This window comes from Schistocerca serialis, chromosome 1 (genome assembly GCF_023864345.2).
Source record: "Schistocerca serialis cubense isolate TAMUIC-IGC-003099 chromosome 1, iqSchSeri2.2, whole genome shotgun sequence".
Classification (NCBI taxonomy): domain Eukaryota; kingdom Metazoa; phylum Arthropoda; class Insecta; order Orthoptera; family Acrididae; genus Schistocerca; species Schistocerca serialis.
In genome coordinates, this window is record NC_064638.1 from 1,063,953,068 (window position 1) to 1,063,971,795 (window position 18,728).

Here is an 18,728-nt window from a genome sequence, read left to right on the forward strand (position 1 = left end):
TTTGCCTTGTATTATGTGAGCTTCACTGTTTTTCAAAAGGCTTCAAACTATGGCACTTCCTTGTGAATGCTTCGGTAGTCAACCATTTTAATACTCTCACCTGTGGAAGGAAGTCCTTTCAATCTTACATTGATACTTCTGGGTTTCCTACAGCTATCGTTATCTGGATGGGATGCAAAATCCCCAACCTGGCTGGGAATTGAACCCGAGACCCCGTGATTCAGAGGTAGCAACGCTAGCCACTAGACGATGAGCTGTGGACAGGTGCCTGAATAGCAGCCCTCAACTGTTCATATGGTTGACAAATTGCTACAGTGCAATTCCACCATAAGGCCATATCATGAAGGTGTTGTCAATGTACCACCAGAAGAAAGATGGCTGCAACCTTGCAGTTCTCCATTAAGAAGATCCCAAAGGCGGGACATTGAGAATCCCATGTCTATGCCACCCATCATCTCATCTAACAACATTCACTGTAGTATAGGAAGTACCCTGCCGTTAATGATCCAGATGGCGCTATTGCATCACATAAGCAGAATGACAAGCCACCCCTGACAGTCAATGATTTTAACTCCTGACAGTGGAGGCAGCTATCAAAAGCTATAGTGTTTTATTTGAACAGACACAGCTTGTAATGATGATTTTATTGAAGAACACCACTGTGAATGACTCCAAGGACACACAGAGACACTATCAAATTTGGGACCCCAAGAAACACATGGCACTAATAATACCAAAGACAAAAACGAATTCATTTCTGACAATATCTAAAGCAAAAGCAATTCACTAGCATACCAGTACTTGTCAAATGACAACCTCACAGATTCAGTTAATAGCATCTAATAACTCACTGAGATACCTAACACACGACTTCACACGTAAACATCCAATACCAGAGAGCGCCCCAAAATACTATAACTCTCAACCCATGCTAGTGGCAAATCTTTTCAATCCAGAATTGTAGTTCTTACACATGCTATCAGCTGTAAACATATCAAAAAATATTTTCATAGTTACCCAACTGTCCATGTGAATCCGAACCCCACGCAAAAACTTGACCCCATTCATTGACAGCTAACGAGTGACTGATGCCACAAGAAGCTTGGGTCATAATGTAGGCTTCAAGACCATCCACTTGCTCTGTGAAGAAAGAAGACATTCACTTTGTTGTTTTAAAGCCAGACATCTTTTTAAAAACCTACAGTAGTGTTTAAACAAAACATATTGTATATAATTTCTTTGGGTTTACAAGACTTGCAGTAACACAATGAACATTATAAGGCTACACCACTTCCATACATTATGACCTTGGTGGAAAATGTTACGCAACTTATAGCTTTACTCACATTTTACATAAATGTACACTTATTTTCAGAGCATTACAAACTTAAGCATGGTGTGACAAAAGTATTCCAGAATTAGAAGCTGTGCTGCAGTCACGAATAAAAACACCAATCAAGGGAGTACAAAATGTGTTTCTTTACTTCCAGTCTATGATCACAAAAAATATTAGTACAATTTTAATTGTATAAGAAACACAAGTACATTCTGCAATAATAGACAGCTTCTACATTATACAAAGGTAAAACAGCGTAAAATGATAAAGGATATTAAATTATATTTACTTATCAAAGTGTAATTCTCATCCTGTGTTTAGTGCTGTGAAGCACTACTGTGGAAGTAAAGTAGGGAAAGAAATGACCATCAGTACACAATGATTATGGTAATAACTTATTATTAGCTATCTTCCATTTGCGAATGAAGCAGTGTGTGTGTGATATATATATATAAAAACAAAGATGATGTGACTTACCAAACGAAAGTGCTGGCAGGTCGATAGACACACAAACAAACACAAACATACACACAAAATTCAAGCTTTCGCAACAAACTGTTGCCTCATCAGGAAAGAAGGAAGGAGAGGGAAAGACGAAAGGATGTGGGTTTTAAGGGAGAGAGTAAGGAGTCATTCCAATCCCGGGAGCGGAAAGACTTACCTTAGGGGGAAAAAAGGACGGGTATACACTCGCGCACACACACACATATCCATCCACACATATACAGACACAAGCAGACATATTTAAAGACAAAGAGTTTGGGCAGAGATGTCAGTCAAGGCAGAAGTGCAGGGGCAAAGATGTTGTTGAATGACAGGCGAGGTATGAGTGGCGGCAACTTGAAATTAGCGGAGATTGAGGCCTGGTGGATAACGGGAAGAGAGGATATATTGAAGAGCAAGTTCCCATCTCCGGAGTTCGGATAGGTTGGTGTTAGTGGGAAGTATCCAGATAACCCGGACGGTGTAACACTGTGCCAAGATGTGCTGGCCGTGCACCAAGGCATGTTTAGCCACAGGGTGATCCTCATTACCAACAAACACTGTCTGCCTGTGTCCATTCATGTGAATGGACAGTTTGTTGCTGGTCATTCCCACAGAGAATGCGTCACAGTGTAGGCAGGTCAGTTGGTAGATCACGTGGGTGCTTTCACACGTGGCTCTGCCTTTGATCGTGTACACCTTCCGGGTTACAGGACTGGAGTAGGTGGTGGTGGGAGGGTGCATGGGACAGGTTTTACACCGGGGGCAGTTACAAGGGTAGGAGCCAGAGGGTAGGGAAGGTGGTTTGGGGATTTCATAGGGATGAACTAAGAGGTTACGAAGGTTAGGTGGACGGCGGAAAGACACTCTTGGTGGAGTGCGGAGGATTTCATGAAGGATGGATCTCATTTCAGGGCAGGATTTGAGGAAGTCGTATCCCTGCTGGAGAGCCACATTCAGAATCTGATCCAGTCCCGGAAAGTATCCTGTCACAAGTGGGGCACTTTTGTGGTTCTTCTGTGGGAGGTTCTGGGTTTGAGAGGATGAGAAAGTGGCTCTGGTTATTTGCTTCTGTACCAGGTCGGGAGGGTAGTTGCGGAATGCAAAAGCTGTTGTCAGGTTGTTGGTGTGATGCTTCAGGGATTCCGGACTGGAGCAGATTCGTTTGCCATATATATATATATATATATATATATATATATATATATATATATATATATATATATAAACAAAGATGAGGTGACTTACCGAACAAAAGCGCTGGCAGGTCGATAGATACACAAACACACACACAAAATTCAAGCTTTCGCAACAAACTGTTGCCTCATCAGGAAAGAGGGAAGGAGAGGGGAAGACGAAAGGAAGTGGGTTTTAAGGGAGAGGGTAAGGAGTCATTCCAATCCCGGGAGCGGAAAGACTTACCTTAGGGGGAAAAAAGGACAGGTATACACTCGCACACACGCACATATCCATGTGCGTGTGTGCGAGTGTATACCTGTCATTTTTTCCCCCTAAGGTAAGTCTTTCCGCTCCCGGGATTGGAATGACTCCTTACCCTCTCCCTTAAAACCCACTTCCTTTCGTCTTCCCCTCTCCTTCCCTCTTTCCTGATGAGGCAACAGTTTGTTGCGAAAGCTTGAATTTTGTGTGTGTGTTTGTGTTTGTTTGTGTATCTATCGACCTGCCAGCGCTTTTGTTCGGTAAGTCACCTCATCTTTGTTTTTATATATAATTTTTCCCACGTGGAATGTTTCCTTCCATTATATATATATATATATATATTTATTTTCCATCCATCTGCTTTGACCCGTGAGGTAATGGTGCTGTGGTGATTGACGTCGCTATGGTGCAGTATTTTTGAGTTAGTTCATGTTTGTGGATGCTGCGTTGTATTTGATGGGATCATCTGGTGGTGAATGTTGAAGTGCTGAGTTTAATGCATGGTATTTGGGTTCATTTTAGTCTTGTTTATCACTGTGGTAACTTGGGTTTATTTGACTGTGGCTAGTCAGTCCTGTAACGTGGATTTGAAAGTGTTTTCAGTGAGTTATTGTCGATATTTCTTATTTGTTTCTGTGTTTTGTGTTTCTGTTTGCTCTGATTAGTTAGGAGGCTTTTGTTGGTAAGTATGGGGTTCATTAAAATGAAACCTGGTCAGTGTGTCTACCTTTACCTTACACCTAAGGTGGCACCACGTAACTGCAGGTATGGTGGTACAATCTATCGGTAGAGAGACTGACACGTGCGCACCGTTTGATGCTGCATAGGGCCAGTGTGGCAAAGTTATCATGAGGAGGAATACAGCTTTCTGTCGCATATTGTCAGAGGTGATGAAACATGGTTTCACCATTTTGAAATGGAAAGCAAGCCTCAGAGCAAGCAATGGACACATGCAACTTCACCACCTCCAAAGAAATCAAAGGCAGTGCACAACAGTTCTGATATGGACATGATGTCCTCATTTTTTCACCAAAAGGGGACACTGCTTGTCGAGTTCCTGGAATGAAAAAACCACCATCAACACCCAGAGTTATCAAGCCACTTTACAGAACCTTAGACGAGCTATCAAGGCGAAATGCCTACGCATGTTGTCCAATGCCGTTATCCTCCTGCATGATAATGCCCACCCACACACGGGCAATGCGGTGAAGACGACATTGCAGCAGTTTCGACAGGAAATGCTGGAACATCCACCATACAGTCCCAACATTTCACTTTCCGATTTTCATGTGTTTTGACCGCTGAAACAAGCTATTCACAGACATCGATTCACAACGGAGGACGAAGTGTGTGACTGGGTTCAGACCTGGATCCAACAGCAGCCTATTAGCTTCTTCAAGGATGGAATCGACTGGCTAATGTCGCAATGGGATAAATGTGCCAACAGTTTTGGTGACTATTTTTGAGGATGTGTACTGTGAATAACTATATTTTTGAGTTAATAAAATCGTTACCGTTACTTTACTTTAGTGACCGGGTTTCACTTGATGGCCCCTTATAATTTTTGTTTTGGTTTTATTCTATAGTAATTGTGATGTTTTGTCTGTTTTATATTTACAGTATATTAGCTGTGTTTTAATTGACCTAGTGAATATGAGGATTTTTGGGTTTTCGAGTTGTTGGGTTTTTGTGAGTTATGTAGATGTGTGAGTTTGTAGTTAGTTTTTGTGGTTTGCCAGTAGCAGATATGGAGAGCTACATTTGAGCTATAATGGTCACGAGAAATATCCAGTTCCACTTTTCAAGTTTGTAAGTGTCGGTTTTTTGGCATCAAGAGGTTCGTTTGCAATATATTGGTCAAAGGAAATATCCAATTACGTTTCTCAGAAATGGAGATATGGGTTGTATCGTGGGCTTCGTTTGAGCGATATAGGCTGAGTGAAATGTTTTGTGGCTGCAGCATTGTGTTGTAAGTTGAGATTTTTTTTTAATAATATTTGTTTTGGGATGATTCAATGTTTTGTACTGTTACCTATTCAGTGTGTCCCCGCTATAAACGATCTATTTCCTACAGTTGTCCTGTTAGTTTTGTTTTATTGCTGGAGTGAGAAATTCCTGTGTCGTTTTTACTATTATTCACGTTTGTTGGCACATGTACGTGGAGATGACATCATAGCCATTTTGCGTACACATGGAGGTAGGCATTTCTGCCATATTGATGACATCATAGGTCAAAGCAGACAGGTGGAATCAGACACTTTCCTAAAGCCAAAGTACCTTTTTATGAAGCTAAGCAATTTCTGCAACAGCACACATTACCAAATGTCAACTTATCCTAAATAATGAAATTATTTAATTCAAACCACCTGTTCTTAAAAATCATATGACATCCCTCCTCAATGAAAACTTTTTTACTAACTGTTCTCTACATATTTCATTTTTCGTAACATCTAAGCATCAGGCTCTTGCTTAACACTACACTGCATTATTTCGAACACTAATATCACTGAATAATTATCATTTATGAACTACTTTTGCCAAAAAATCATAATATTTTCTGAATATTTCACTGAGCTTCACTGTCAAAATAACATATATAGATGCTGTCACAGAATCAGCTACAGCTACAAAAAATGTTTATCAGTGGAATATTTCCTCAATGGTTCAAATATGATGAAGTTAAGCCATTGTTTAAGAAGGGAGATATAGCATCCAACTTCCATCCAATTTCACTTTTGCCAGCATTCTCAAAAATTTTAGAAAAGGTAATGTACAATTGACTTTATAACCATCTTTTTACATACTGTCAAAGTTGCAGTTCGGATTTCTAAAGGGTTCTGATACTAAGAAGGTTATCTACACTTACAGTGAAAATGTACTTAACCCACTAGACAAAAAATTGCAGGCAACTGGTATATTTTGTGATCTGTCAAAGGAATTTGACTGTGTAAATCACAATATCCTTTTAAGTAAATTAGAATATTATGGTGTAACAGGAAATGCTGCAAAATGGTTCAAACCTTTTATCTCTGGCAGGAAACAAAGGGCATTATTAGGAAGAGAGACATATTGAGCTATCAGGCATCATCCAACTGGGAACTCATTAGGCCTACATGTGGAGTCCAAAGTTCGATCTTGTGTGTATCAATGACGTTTCATCAGTAACATTACCAGATGCCACATCTGTTTTGCTTGCCGATGATACAAACATTGCAATAAACAGCAAATCAAGTGTAGTCTAAGAAAGACCAGCTAATAAAATATTTGTGGACGTTAATCACTGGTTCCTAGGCAATTCTTTGTCACTAAACTTTGAAAAAACACACTACATGCAGTTCAGAACTTGTAAGGGGTCTCCCACGAGTACATGCCTAACATATGATGACAAGCAGATAGAAGTGGACAGTGTTAAATTCTTGGGATTACAGCTTGATAATAAATTCAACTGAGAGGAGCACACCACAGAACTGCTTTAGTGTCTTAACAAACCTCCATTTGCAACGCGAATTGTGTCACACATAGGGGATATAAAAATGAAAAAGCTGGCGTACTATGCTTGCTTTCATTCCATAATGTCATATGGGATTATTTTTTTGGGGTAATTCATCAAGCCAAGCTAAAGTTGTCCAGGCACAAAAATGTGCAATAAGAGGTATATGTAGTGTGAACTCAAGAACATCCTGCAGAAGCCTATTTAGGGAACTAGGGATACTAACTACTGCTTCCCAATATATTTATTCAAAAATGTATCACTTTTTCAAACCAACAGCTTATATATGTTTATTACCTCATACATAAAAAACCATTTTTCAAATTTTAAATTCAGTGCTTTATACCTAACATGATCTTAGTAAATGAGTGTTTGTAAAATGATTCTTCCATATAGTGTTCATTAGAATGATGATCATTCCACTTGGAACATGTGGAAGGTACATTAGCTTATTTGTTTCAGTTGTAAATATTTGTCATGTATTATTGTTTTTCTGACATGTTCTACATCCTGGAGGACCTCCTCAATACGGATCAATTGAAATTAAAGTTAATCTAATCCAAAATGTAGCATTGTTTTCATGGTGTTACCGCCTACATGAACAGAGATTCTGATCTTTTTTGGCAACAAGGTGATTACCCAACTGCTACGCAAAATTGAAATATGGTTGGCTATTTGAGAATGCAAAATTATTTGCACAGATAGAATTAGCACAATTGGGAGCTGTCTATCTCATGTTTCACCTACGATTAAGCTTACATGATCACTCCATTTTGTATCATCGTGAACTGTTATGGCCTAGAATATTTGTTCAAGTTGACCGATTCCAGTTTTCACTCAGTTATACTGTACTCAGAGGCTACTGCAGTCTTACATTGTGAAGTGTACAATTTTACATTTTTTTGATATCCAAAGCAAGTTGTCAATATTTACACTGCTTTGAAATCTTATCAAGATCTGTTGAAGATTTGACTTCATACCAAGCCAACAAAAATATTAGCTGTTGGTTTCAAAACTCACCAAGTCTTTTGCAAGGCTTGTTGTGGCCAAGTTGCCCATGGTCATTGTTTCCACATGAATATAGTTGTCCATCTGATGTTAACAGTAGGGTGTGATCGTAACCGCAAGCAACTGAAATCAGTAACATAAATTTTATTGCAACTGTCAAGAGCAACTTATTTTTTATTGAATATGTTCAAGACTAACCTTGTTTTACACAAGTAGCTTTCGAAAATCGCAGTTCTCTTGGTATCAGGATCTGCTCTTCCTCTAGTCCTCCTAATCCCAGTTCACCGTGTGTTGTATTCCCCCAGCAGAACATATCTCCCACTAATTTGTCAGGGCAACTGTTAGTTCTTGAAAGCGTGAAATTCTGCAAATATTAAATTAATAAGCTATCACATAAAATTCCAACTACTGTTCTCCAAATTTAAACTGTTACATCAACATAAATTTGCACTTGTCCCACTCACTTGATCAGGTATGCACGAACGTCAGCTTTGCATGTTTGTTTATATGTTCGTATATGTGTAATTTATGCTATACAAATATTGATTCATATGTCATTACTTTCTTAAAATTGTTACTGTGCTACTCAATGTAATAATTACCAATGCATGTTCCTCCATATTTCTGTCAAAATTTCTAGTTACTGTAATAAATTAGTTAGTCTCATGTTTACACGGGAGATTTCTCTACTCTTCACTAACATTTTACAAGAATTGTGACAACTCTGTAATGATATCAGTGCTAAAATATCTTCTGTGCCAGAACTTTCCTTTTGTGTATACAAGCTGTACAACTTTTCATTTGTCAAATTTATCTGCGTACCCAATCCATTCTCAGGAAACGATCAGTCCAGAATCTATGACGTTCACGTACATGCTTCTCATCATTACACGATAACTTCCCCACACATGGCGGTCAGAGATTATGCTGACAGCCGTCGCCGTACTCAACGACAAACTTACGCATTTGTAGTCGGATAGTTTCCATTTTTAATGAGAGCTGTAGTGTAAATAAACTGTAATTAGTATTACACCCCTCTGACGTGACATAAGGTGTGAACTATTTGAAAACATTTTCACGTGTGTGTAATGTAAACGATAAACTGTTGCGTGAGCTACGAATTGAGTTGCGAGTACGAAATGCAGCAGTGTTTTGGTGGAACTTCATCTATTGGGAGTTGTTATATACTTCGTTTTGAAAAAACTGTGCGATTTCTTAAGAAAGTACTCTGTATGCCATCTATTTATATGTGTTGTGCGTAGTTGTCGTGTAAAATATCCATGAAGACGTACAGTCGAAGAAAACCAATAAAATTGAAAGACCTAATTGGTATTTGCCGACTTTGTTTATCCAGCGATGGTGACAGGCGTTGTATTTTTATGGACGATGAAGATATTCCGCTGTCAGTGAAAATAATGGCATGTGCGTCAGTGCAGGTTGGTCATATAAAGTGGACGTAGGTTATTTTTCATACTTTTCAACCACAGCATTCATTTGATGCTAGAATATTATGTACCCACTCTAGTACAATAATTACGTGTTATAACTATTAGTATGTATAGTATTTCTTCAAGACCTGCAACACTTAAAGAAATAATTAACACTGAAAACCAACGAAAAGTGAAAACGTATAATTGGAACGTAGCAGACTTGTGAAATGAAGTAACAGGATTCGATTAGTAATATACCAACTTAGTTGCGGAGCGGTGAGTGGACATGCCTGTTAAGTTCGTCCATTACTGAGAGCTAGCCTGCGAGCTTCAGAGAATGTTTCTGTGAATGTGGAAAAAGTTTTTAATATGAGATGCATTTTTATGAAGCAGTGAAAGTTAAGTGCCTTTTTTGGAGGTGTAGTGCCGATTTACCTAGTGAAGATAACCCATATTCCTCTAAAACCATGTTCTTGGTTATGTGAGCAGATATTTTTATTCAGATTCAAGCAATTTACAGTCCTGAGCATCGATGTGGCAACAAGATGCGACAGATGCGTCAAAATCAGAGTCTGGGCCAAGGCGAGATAGGGTGTCTGCATTGCATTGCTTTGCAGCAGGTGTGTACACAATTTCATACTGGTACTGCAAAAAACAGCAAAGCCCAATGTTGCAATTTTTGAGCAGTGCATGTAGGAACCAGCTTTGATGGATAAAACAAGGACTGCAAAGGCTTGTGATCTGTCACTATATAGAACATAAGACCATACAAATGGTGATGGAATTTTATCACACCATACAGAATAGCAAGAACTTCTTTTTCAGTTTTAGAATAACTGCACTGAGTTTGCGTGAGCAACTTTGAGGCAACTGCAATAGGTCTGTCTTGTGCACCAATTCTGTGTGAAAGCACTGCGCCAATTCCATAGCAAGAAACATCAGCTTGCAAAACTATGGGCTTAGCAGGGTCAAAATGCACTTAACATCTGTTACTAGGCAAAGCATTTTTGAGTTTCTGAAATGCATCTTGACAGTCTTTGCGACACAAGCAATGCGGTGGAGCTGCAATCTGAGCGGCATTCAGTATGAACAGAATGTAGTACATCATCTCACCTAGTACTGACTGCAGTTCAGACACATTGTGAGGAATAGGCAGGTCATGGATTACAAACAAATGAGATTGGAATGGGGCACTGTTTATCACATGAATGAAGTACTGTAGTTCAGTTTGGAAAAGGTCACACTTTTTGAGATGTCACTGGAGTCCTGCTTCTGACAACACTTAAAAAAGAGTACGTAATTTAGCAATGTGTTCCTCTAGCATATGGCCTGAGATGCAATACTGTCAAGGTAGTTTGAACAAAACAGCACTCTTGCAGTCAGCTGTTCCAAGTAACGTTGAAAAATGGCAGGTGCGGAAGCACCACCAATGGGCAAATGCGATCCTAAGTATTTATTTACAAAAAACACTTTCTGTGATTCTTCATCCAATGGAATTTGCAAGTAGGCATCATGCATATCTGTCATAGGAAACTAACATCCTGCGCCAAGCCTGTCCATGAATTCCTTAGGGCGGGGTAATGAATAAGTGTCAACTAACCATCTGTGGGTTGACCAGACTTCAAGTCAACACAAATACGAATGCAACCAGAAGGCTTAGGCAACAAAAATAGTGGACCTGTCCATCAACTGGCAATTACACCATTATCTTGCAATTCTTTCAGTTCACTGGCTACTTTGTCTCGTAAAGCAATTGGAATGGGGTGACCATGAAAAAATGTAGGCTGTGCATTGTCTTGCAGTGTCACATGCACTACGAGGTTATTAGCTTTTCCCATTACTTCTGAAAATAGTTTAAAAATTCTTTAAGCAACTTAGCAACACTTGTCTTTTGGATCACAAGCCAATATGGAAAGTTCATTGTCTTGGATGGTGTGCACAAACAAATGAAATGCATCTAATCTGATAATGTTCTCACTGTACCTTGATTTCAACACTGTCCTAGTATGAGATTTGTAAGTTGCAGGCAAACTACACTGTCCAAGCACTGGAATTTCCTGTCTGATGTAAGTAGTGAGGTGCTTGTTAGATTCAGAAAGGCATGGTGAGCCTAGCTGTTTTTACGTGGCATGATTAAGCAAAGTGACTGAGGCACCTGTGTCTAACTGAAAGTTCTCACGGCAGCCAGCAATTCATAATCAGACAAATAGTTTGGACATCGTTGCACATCACTAAGGTGAGAATGAGACACAACCTTAATCTTACTTTTGTCAGAACCTTTTGTAGGTTTGGAAAATACAATGTTCACTGCATGTGCACAAGCCTGTTTTTTTTTCCCCTGAGAGCGGGCAAAATTGGCAGTTTTTTGCCATTGCAAACAAACTGCTTGGACATTGCCTTTCTTTCCACACGTGTAATACTTTGCATTATGTGATGGGCAATCCTGTCTTTTTATGGGGTGCAAAACATCTAGTGCAAAATGTTACTAAGTTCACAGGCCTGCTTATCTGTCTACATGGCTGTCCGTGCTGCTGTGTACACTCTCATTGTTGTGGCTGCTTGGGGCGCTCAAGAGCAACGGGTCACTTGACCCTACAAATCAGGGCCTGTTCAAACTCATTGGCACCTGAATCATATTACTCTGAGATTTTCAACACTTGTGGAAGTGATAGATCTGAGTACTTTAGGATCTGTTCCTGTATTCTACTGTCTGTGACATTGAATGTTATAGCATCCCTAATCATTAAGTCACTGTAGAAGTTGCCTCAACTACACCTAAATTTACACTTCCTAGTCATGCCCATTAATTCTGTACACGTCTGACCGTACGTCTGTTCTGGCTTTTTCTGCAATCAAAGGAACTGATATCTGGCTGCAGCTACTTGGACTTGCTGGTCATAGTACTGAGTTAATGCAGTGATTACTTTATCATAACTGAGTTCGTTTGGAGTGCACAGTGAGCTTGGAACTGTGTCAGGTATTCAAGCCATTCTGCTTCTATGTCATTAAATATCTGGAACATTGGTATGCTGGTCGACATCACTTCTTGTTCTAGTCGGTCAGTGGGCTGTTGTTGTTGTGCGGCCAACACTGCTTGTGCAGCCAGAAGTTGTTGTACCATCGTCATCAAGGCAGCAATTTGTTGGTTCTGAAACTAAAAAACTTGTGTTAGATCCATCACATTGGTTGTTTGCAGCAGGGGGGGGGGGGGCACAGGGTCAGGAGGTGGAGGGGGCAGGGTAGCCATGGTTTACGCAAATACGTTACAGCAAAAAAGCAAGAAAAGCCTTTGAAAAGAGAAAATTCATTAGTCCTGCAGCTCCGCTTTTGGAATACATGCAAGAACACAACAAGAAAAAAAAAAAAAAAAAAAAAACACCTGCAAGCTAAAACACAAGAGAAGCAAGCAGAATTTTCTTCTGAATTAGACTCGTCACCATCATTTATGTTGTCTCATTGTCTCTCTAGAGCTGTACCATGAGAAGCAAGGAGAGAATGTTTGATGGCCCTTATCCTCTATCTATAACACAATCTGCACATATATATTAACTGGGTTCTCTATTCATAAGAATAGAAAAATATTTAACCAAGATGGTCGTTGTTGTACAAGCTCTCTGTAATAGTCCACATTAGTCTCACTGCTGGTGAAGTACAAGTCTGCTATGTGCACTACTCTGGTCTCTGTGTGCTGCCTGATTTTGAGCTAGAGGCTGTGACTGTGACTGACTCCAACTCGGACTCCGACTCAGTGCCTCACTGGATGACAAACTGGAACTCACTGGGTGCGACAGACTGGTCCTCTGGTCCGCAGCAGTGCCCTAATCCTTTAGATCAGGTTCCTCCCCACGGGAAACAAACCTTTGGCCTGAAAAATTACCAGTCATGACACTGATGTGGGTGTGCCAACTGTAAAAATTGTGAGTTCGCCTAAACAGGTCATTCCAAAGGATTTAAATATGCTAAATCTCATGTTAGTAAATTGTCAAAGTGTCTGTAGCAAAATCCTCAAGTTACTCTTGAAATAAACACTAGTAATGCCAATATTGTATTAGGTATAGAAAGTTGGTTGAAAGCAGACATAAATAGCAGTGAAATTATGAACTCAGATTGGACAATGTTTAGGAAGTATAGGACTGATGCTATGGGAGGTGGTATGTTCATTGCAGTTAAAAGCTGTTTAAACGCAGTGAAGATCAATACTGGGTCGGACTGTGAAATAGTCTGGATAAAGCTGTCGATCAGACAAGGAGTGACCATTGCATTAGGATGTTTTTACAGACCACCAGCATCTGCAACAAACATCGCAAAACATTTCAGGGGAAGTCTTGAGTACATAGGAAATAAATATCCAAATTATCCATTATTTATATGTGGAAACTTTAATCTGGTGTCCATTGACTGGGAAAATCACACGTTTATCACAGGGGGCAGAAGCAAAGACCTGTGTGAAGTTATTCTAGGAGTGCTCTCAACATACAACCTTGAGCAATTGGTTAGAAAACCAACTCGAGGTGGTTCGTATTAGATATCTTGGCGACAAACAGACCTGATCTTTTTGAAGAAGGTAATCTAGTAGAAGGTATTAGTTACCATAAGGTCGTTGTGGATTCTATGTCAGTGGAAGTTGCAAAAGAACCAAAGAAGCAGCATGGAGTTTTCTTGTTCGGGAAAGCAAATAAAAGTGTTATTAATGAATATCTTCATAATCAGCTCCGAGCATTCACCACGGGACACAACGATATTGAGCATCTTTGGTCAGAATTTAAAGGTATTGTCCACCACATACTAGAGAAATATGTGCCTAGCAAAAATATAGGGGAGGGAAAGGATCCACCTTGGTTCAACAAACATATTAGGAAGTTGCTGAGAAAGCAGAAAATTTTGCACAGCCATTTTAAACGTAGTCACTGTCCGGCTGACAAACAGAAATTATGCTAAATGAAAGCAGCTGTCAAAAGGTCAATGAGAGATTCTTTTAACGAATTTGAAAGCAATATTTTATCTGCAGATTCTAAAAAAAATTTTGGTCATACTTAATCTACGAACGCTACAAATAATTCAGTATATTCTACTGCAGACAGTATGGGTAATGTAATGGATTATGATAAACAGAAGGCCGAAATTCTAAACCTAGCTTTGAAAAACTCGTTTACAGTAGAGGACTGCAGCACCATTCCCCCTTTCATTTATCGAACAAACGCAAGGATGGCTGACATAGTGTTTAGTGTATTTGGGATTGTAAAACAGTTAAGATCCTTAGACCCCAGGAAGGCATCTGGCGCAGACAGTATCCCCATAAGATTTTATATTGACTATGCTACAAATATAGCACCATTCGTATCAGAATGAGATTTTCACTCTGCAGCAGTGTGTGCGTTGATATGAAACTTCCTGGCAGATTAAAACTGTGTGCCGGACCAAGACACGAACTTGGGACCTTTGCCTTTTGCAGGCAAGTGCTCTACCAACTGAGCTACCCAAACACGTCTCGCGACCCGTCCTCACAGCCTTAAAATCTCATTCTGGAAACATCCCCCAGGCTGTGGCTAAGCCATGTCTCCGTAGTATCCTTAATTTGTCTGGAAGTTTCATATCAGTGCACACTCCACAGAACAGTGAAAATTGCATTCTATAAATAATTTTGCTGACAGGATGCTGGTCTGGGAACATCTTATGGTAAAGATTTTGCAGAAGTTAGGATGGCAAGGACCCAGTCCCAACCAAAAAACAACACATATGCTTGGATAAATTCAGACCCAACTCCCACTTCTCCTTCAGATCCATCCTCTTTAGACATTCCACAGATCCCTCACTTTCATTGTCCTCTCCCAGGCTTTCCATAAAAATAAATTCTTAATTTAAAATACCACTTACAGAGTCATTGCCATCCACAATCTGATGGTAGACCATTCTGTCATCATACTCATTGTGCAAAAAAGCCAATAAGGTACGGGATCAAGTGGAATGTATAGCAAAGGGGTTTTGTCAGCTCCAAGATGTTTTGACATACAGTCACACAGCTGCCTTCATAGTACTCCTTACCACTCCTAATCTGTGACTCTTACCTTTTATCTACTACCTAATATACACAAAGACAACTAACAATCCTGGCAGTCTATATGTATCAGCTTCCAAGTGAGCGCACCTCAGCTCTGGTGGTATCATCTCAAACTTGCCACAGAGTGCCACTTATCCTACATAATGCACATCAACACCTTTCTAGAACAATTGAAATATACATGGAGACTTCAGAAATTTTACGCATGATGTCCTATACTAAGACCATTGTGCAACAGTAGTGGTGCTTTCTCAGGAAAATGTACGTGTTCTGGGTTTCCGACAGATATAGTTCTGCTACAACACAGATAACAGATGCATCACAGTGTGTTGTTGAAATGGTGAGGCAGCTGGAAATGAACTTCACAGTTGAAGTACATGGGACAGTATGATTCGTGTTGGCAAAATTTATAAATTGAACACAAGTTCACCATTCAGTTCTGCTGATGTGTGGACCAAATGCAATACTGCATCCAGCTGTTGTAAAATGATGCCAGTGATTTGACCAAAGCCATAGAGACATGGGTGATGTTGATTGGAAGTCCAAATCTTGCACCATATGGCCTCCATTTTTACAGCAGCCTGAAAAGAACATCTGGGGAGAAAGGGATTTTTCCGGTGATGATGTCATGTGATGGTTCTCAAATGTCTCCATGTCCGAGGAAAAGATTTTCATTGTCAAGGAACTGAATGATTGATAGAACGTTCTGATTGTTGTTTGTAGACTGTTGATGAATGTGTTGAAAAACAGTGTGATGTATCTTTGTCAGATTGAAGTATTCAATAAAAGTTATTTGGCCTGCCATATTAATGTGTATTTTACTTTTGAAGTCTCCTCGTATCACAGCCCCTCTCTTGCTGAAACTTTCCTTTTCATCACCAGTGTGACAACTTACATCTATGTCAACACCATCCCCCCCCCCCCCCCCCAACACACACACACACACACACACACACACACACACACACACACACAGTCAGGCACTCTTCAACTTACAGGTGCTGTGCCCTGTGACTTAGTACTAATTCATTAATGTTGTCTTTGTAATATGAACAGTACTCCACTTCCTACGACAGCTTAGCCCCTTTTTTCCAATTGATACAATATCTTCCAAAAACTTTTTTTCATTTCTATTTCATGTACAAAGATAAGTATTGGAGTACTTAATCTTTATATATAGGAATTAAGGTTATTCATTGTTAGAATACAAGAAATGTATTCACAGTTGCGAATATGGAAGACCATCAGCTGTAGAATGAAATGACAACTGAAAATTTGTGGCAGACGAGGACTCAAACCCAGGTTTCCACTTATTGCGAGCAACTGCCGTACAATTGGGCTATCCAAATGCAACTCACGACCTGACCCAGACTTCCATAAGTCGTCAATCATATGTCAGTGCCCTGTACTGTTATATTCACCATGTATATTCTAGTACAAGGTAGACATTTTAATTGAAAGTTGCTTGCCCAGTATCAGTGAATAAATACAGTATTGCAGTGCCCATGTTGTCAGAAGAATGATGCAAAGTTCCTTTGGACATGCATTTCATAGCGGCTGTAGTCACCGCAGTGCCTGTTCCTTCAGACGTGCATACTTGTCTGAAGACACTTTGCACTGCACTCCTGAACAGTGCAGTTACTGCAATATCATATTTATCTGCTGACACCGGACATGTGACTGTCAATTAAAATGTCTCCCCTGTATGAAATATGGTGATGTAGGGAAGTTTGGGTCTGGCCATGAGTTGTGCTTGGTAAGGTGACCGCTTGAGATAAGCTGGAAGTCCAGGTTCCAGATCTGGACCAGCACAAATTTTCGTTGTTGTCATTCCATTATACAGCTGAAGGTTGTCCATTCTTGCAACTGTGAATACACTTCATGTATTTCGTAACAGCTGTAGCTGCTGAAATGCATGTTCATTCAGATGTGTGTGTATGTCCAAAGGAACTTTGTGTCATACTTCTGAATAACAAAGGCACTTCCATGTTGCAGTGTTACAAGTAATGACCATAGGTCTCATTTATTTCCACCTATTGAGTGTAAACACAACTACAACAAGTCACTAATGCACACAACACACATGTATCTATGTAAATGTTGATAACAGTAAGACCATGGGTGACAAATGCCCATGCTACCATGGGTTGGTTAATAATTTGGGATTGGTATTTGGGGATTGTGAAACACAATTTCACTGGGGCTAATTAAGTTGGACAGTAGAAGGGATTCCTCATGAAGGCCGCCCATGAATATGTGGGTTGTGCGTAGAAGGACAGGAAGATTGCAGAACAAGAGGTGAACTGTTGTACCCTTTAGGCAAAAACAGAGGCCACAAAATTGAATTAGCTGTTGAGGGGGGCAGGTGTTGATGGAAAGGGGGGAGTGGGATGTGGGAGAAGGTAACAGAAAAAGAGCAATTAAAATGTCTCCCCTGTATGAAATATGGTGATGTAGGGAAGTTATCAAAGAGCTGAAGAACAAGTATAACCTTTTACCTGTAGAAAAGGGAGGAGTCTTTTTCAGCTCTACAAGAAGGAGAGGTGCAGCAGACCAATCATAAGAATTTTTGTGACATGCTGGAAACTAAGTAAAGTAGAAAAAGAAAGGACTTGCTACTAGGTAGCAGACATGAGACAGATTTAGATCAACAGCTGAAGGAGAAACTAATGTATGAGTACCACATCACAAATATTATAAATCCTCATGCTAACCTTGGCCAGATAATAAGAGTTTATTGAGGCACTGAGTGGGGATTTGAGTGAAGAGAAATAGACAACGTGGCCAAGAACAGAGAATATAATTAGTATCAGGGGTGAACTGAAGAAGCAAAATGCAGCAATCTCACACACAAGTCTGGGCTTTGTTGAGGTTCTGCAGTGGCACAATGAACACTGTCTGAATGAAACTATCAGGCAAGTGAACTAGAAACTGAACTGGGGAGTGGCTCACATTGGTTCTGCACTGATAGCTGATATTGGGGATACTCAAGGGGTAGCCTACACCTTAATGGGAGGAGAAGTGTAGATTAGCTGAACAGAGGGGGCACCCTCACCAGTGGTATAATTCCTGTGATAACAGGCATGAGAGGTAAGCATGTTCTAGGCTATATTCCTGATTCACACAAACTGCTTCAAAAGAAATCAAGATAAATGATGTGTTACACACAAAAGGAATTTATTTAAATAAGCTTACCATGATGCAAGAGAAAGTTTTTAGCAAGTTCATAAACTATGTGCTTATTTATGTGATGTACATTGTATTATGTTCATAGTGAGTACCATATAATGACAGGGATTTATGTATTAAACATAGAAGACCAATAAATTAACAGCCCATTTTTGCAGGGAAATTATTTAGAAAGGGGGAGGGAATTGTCATGTAGGCAAAAAATAAAATAAAGTTCTGATGTACTGAAGCCATTAGTTTCTGCTTGGATCAATAACTGGAAAATGTACTTATGAATTGTTGCTACCAATAAGT

The 18,728-nt window shown here is 39.8% G+C and overlaps 2 protein-coding genes across 8 annotated transcripts in view; one reads left to right on the top strand and one right to left on the bottom strand.

Moving 5' to 3' along the window:
- LOC126415634 (probable E3 ubiquitin-protein ligase HERC4) overlaps positions 1 to 8,698 on the bottom strand; it is a 222,530-nt gene extending 213,832 nt beyond the window's left edge. The window contains exons 1-4 of one of the 4 annotated variants that reach the window (XM_050083444.1): positions 8,580 to 8,698; positions 7,956 to 8,121; positions 7,770 to 7,880; positions 1,018 to 1,140 (exon numbers count right to left, since the gene is read on the bottom strand). In XM_050083444.1, the coding sequence (XP_049939401.1) occupies positions 1,018 to 1,140; positions 7,770 to 7,880; positions 7,956 to 8,121; positions 8,580 to 8,588 (409 nt within the window). In that variant the 5' untranslated portion in view covers positions 8,589 to 8,698. Of the gene's footprint in view, positions 1 to 1,017; positions 1,141 to 7,769; positions 7,881 to 7,955; positions 8,144 to 8,221 lie in introns of all 4 variants that reach the window. The other 3 variants (XM_050083443.1, XM_050083445.1, XM_050083446.1) reach the window with 3 other exon arrangements.
- Positions 8,676 to 18,728, top strand: part of LOC126415681 (zinc finger protein 454-like) — a 52,741-nt gene continuing 42,688 nt past the window's right edge. Inside the window, exons 1-2 of one of the 4 annotated variants that reach the window (XM_050083450.1) lie at positions 8,677 to 9,193; positions 11,214 to 11,423. Coding sequence is in view for 2 of the 4 variants with exons in the window: in XM_050083447.1 (XP_049939404.1) it covers positions 9,038 to 9,193 (156 nt within the window). In the remaining 2 variants the exon portion in view is untranslated. Of the gene's footprint in view, positions 9,214 to 9,250; positions 9,464 to 11,213; positions 11,424 to 18,728 lie in introns of those variants that run through there. The other 3 variants (XM_050083449.1, XM_050083447.1, XM_050083451.1) reach the window with 3 other exon arrangements.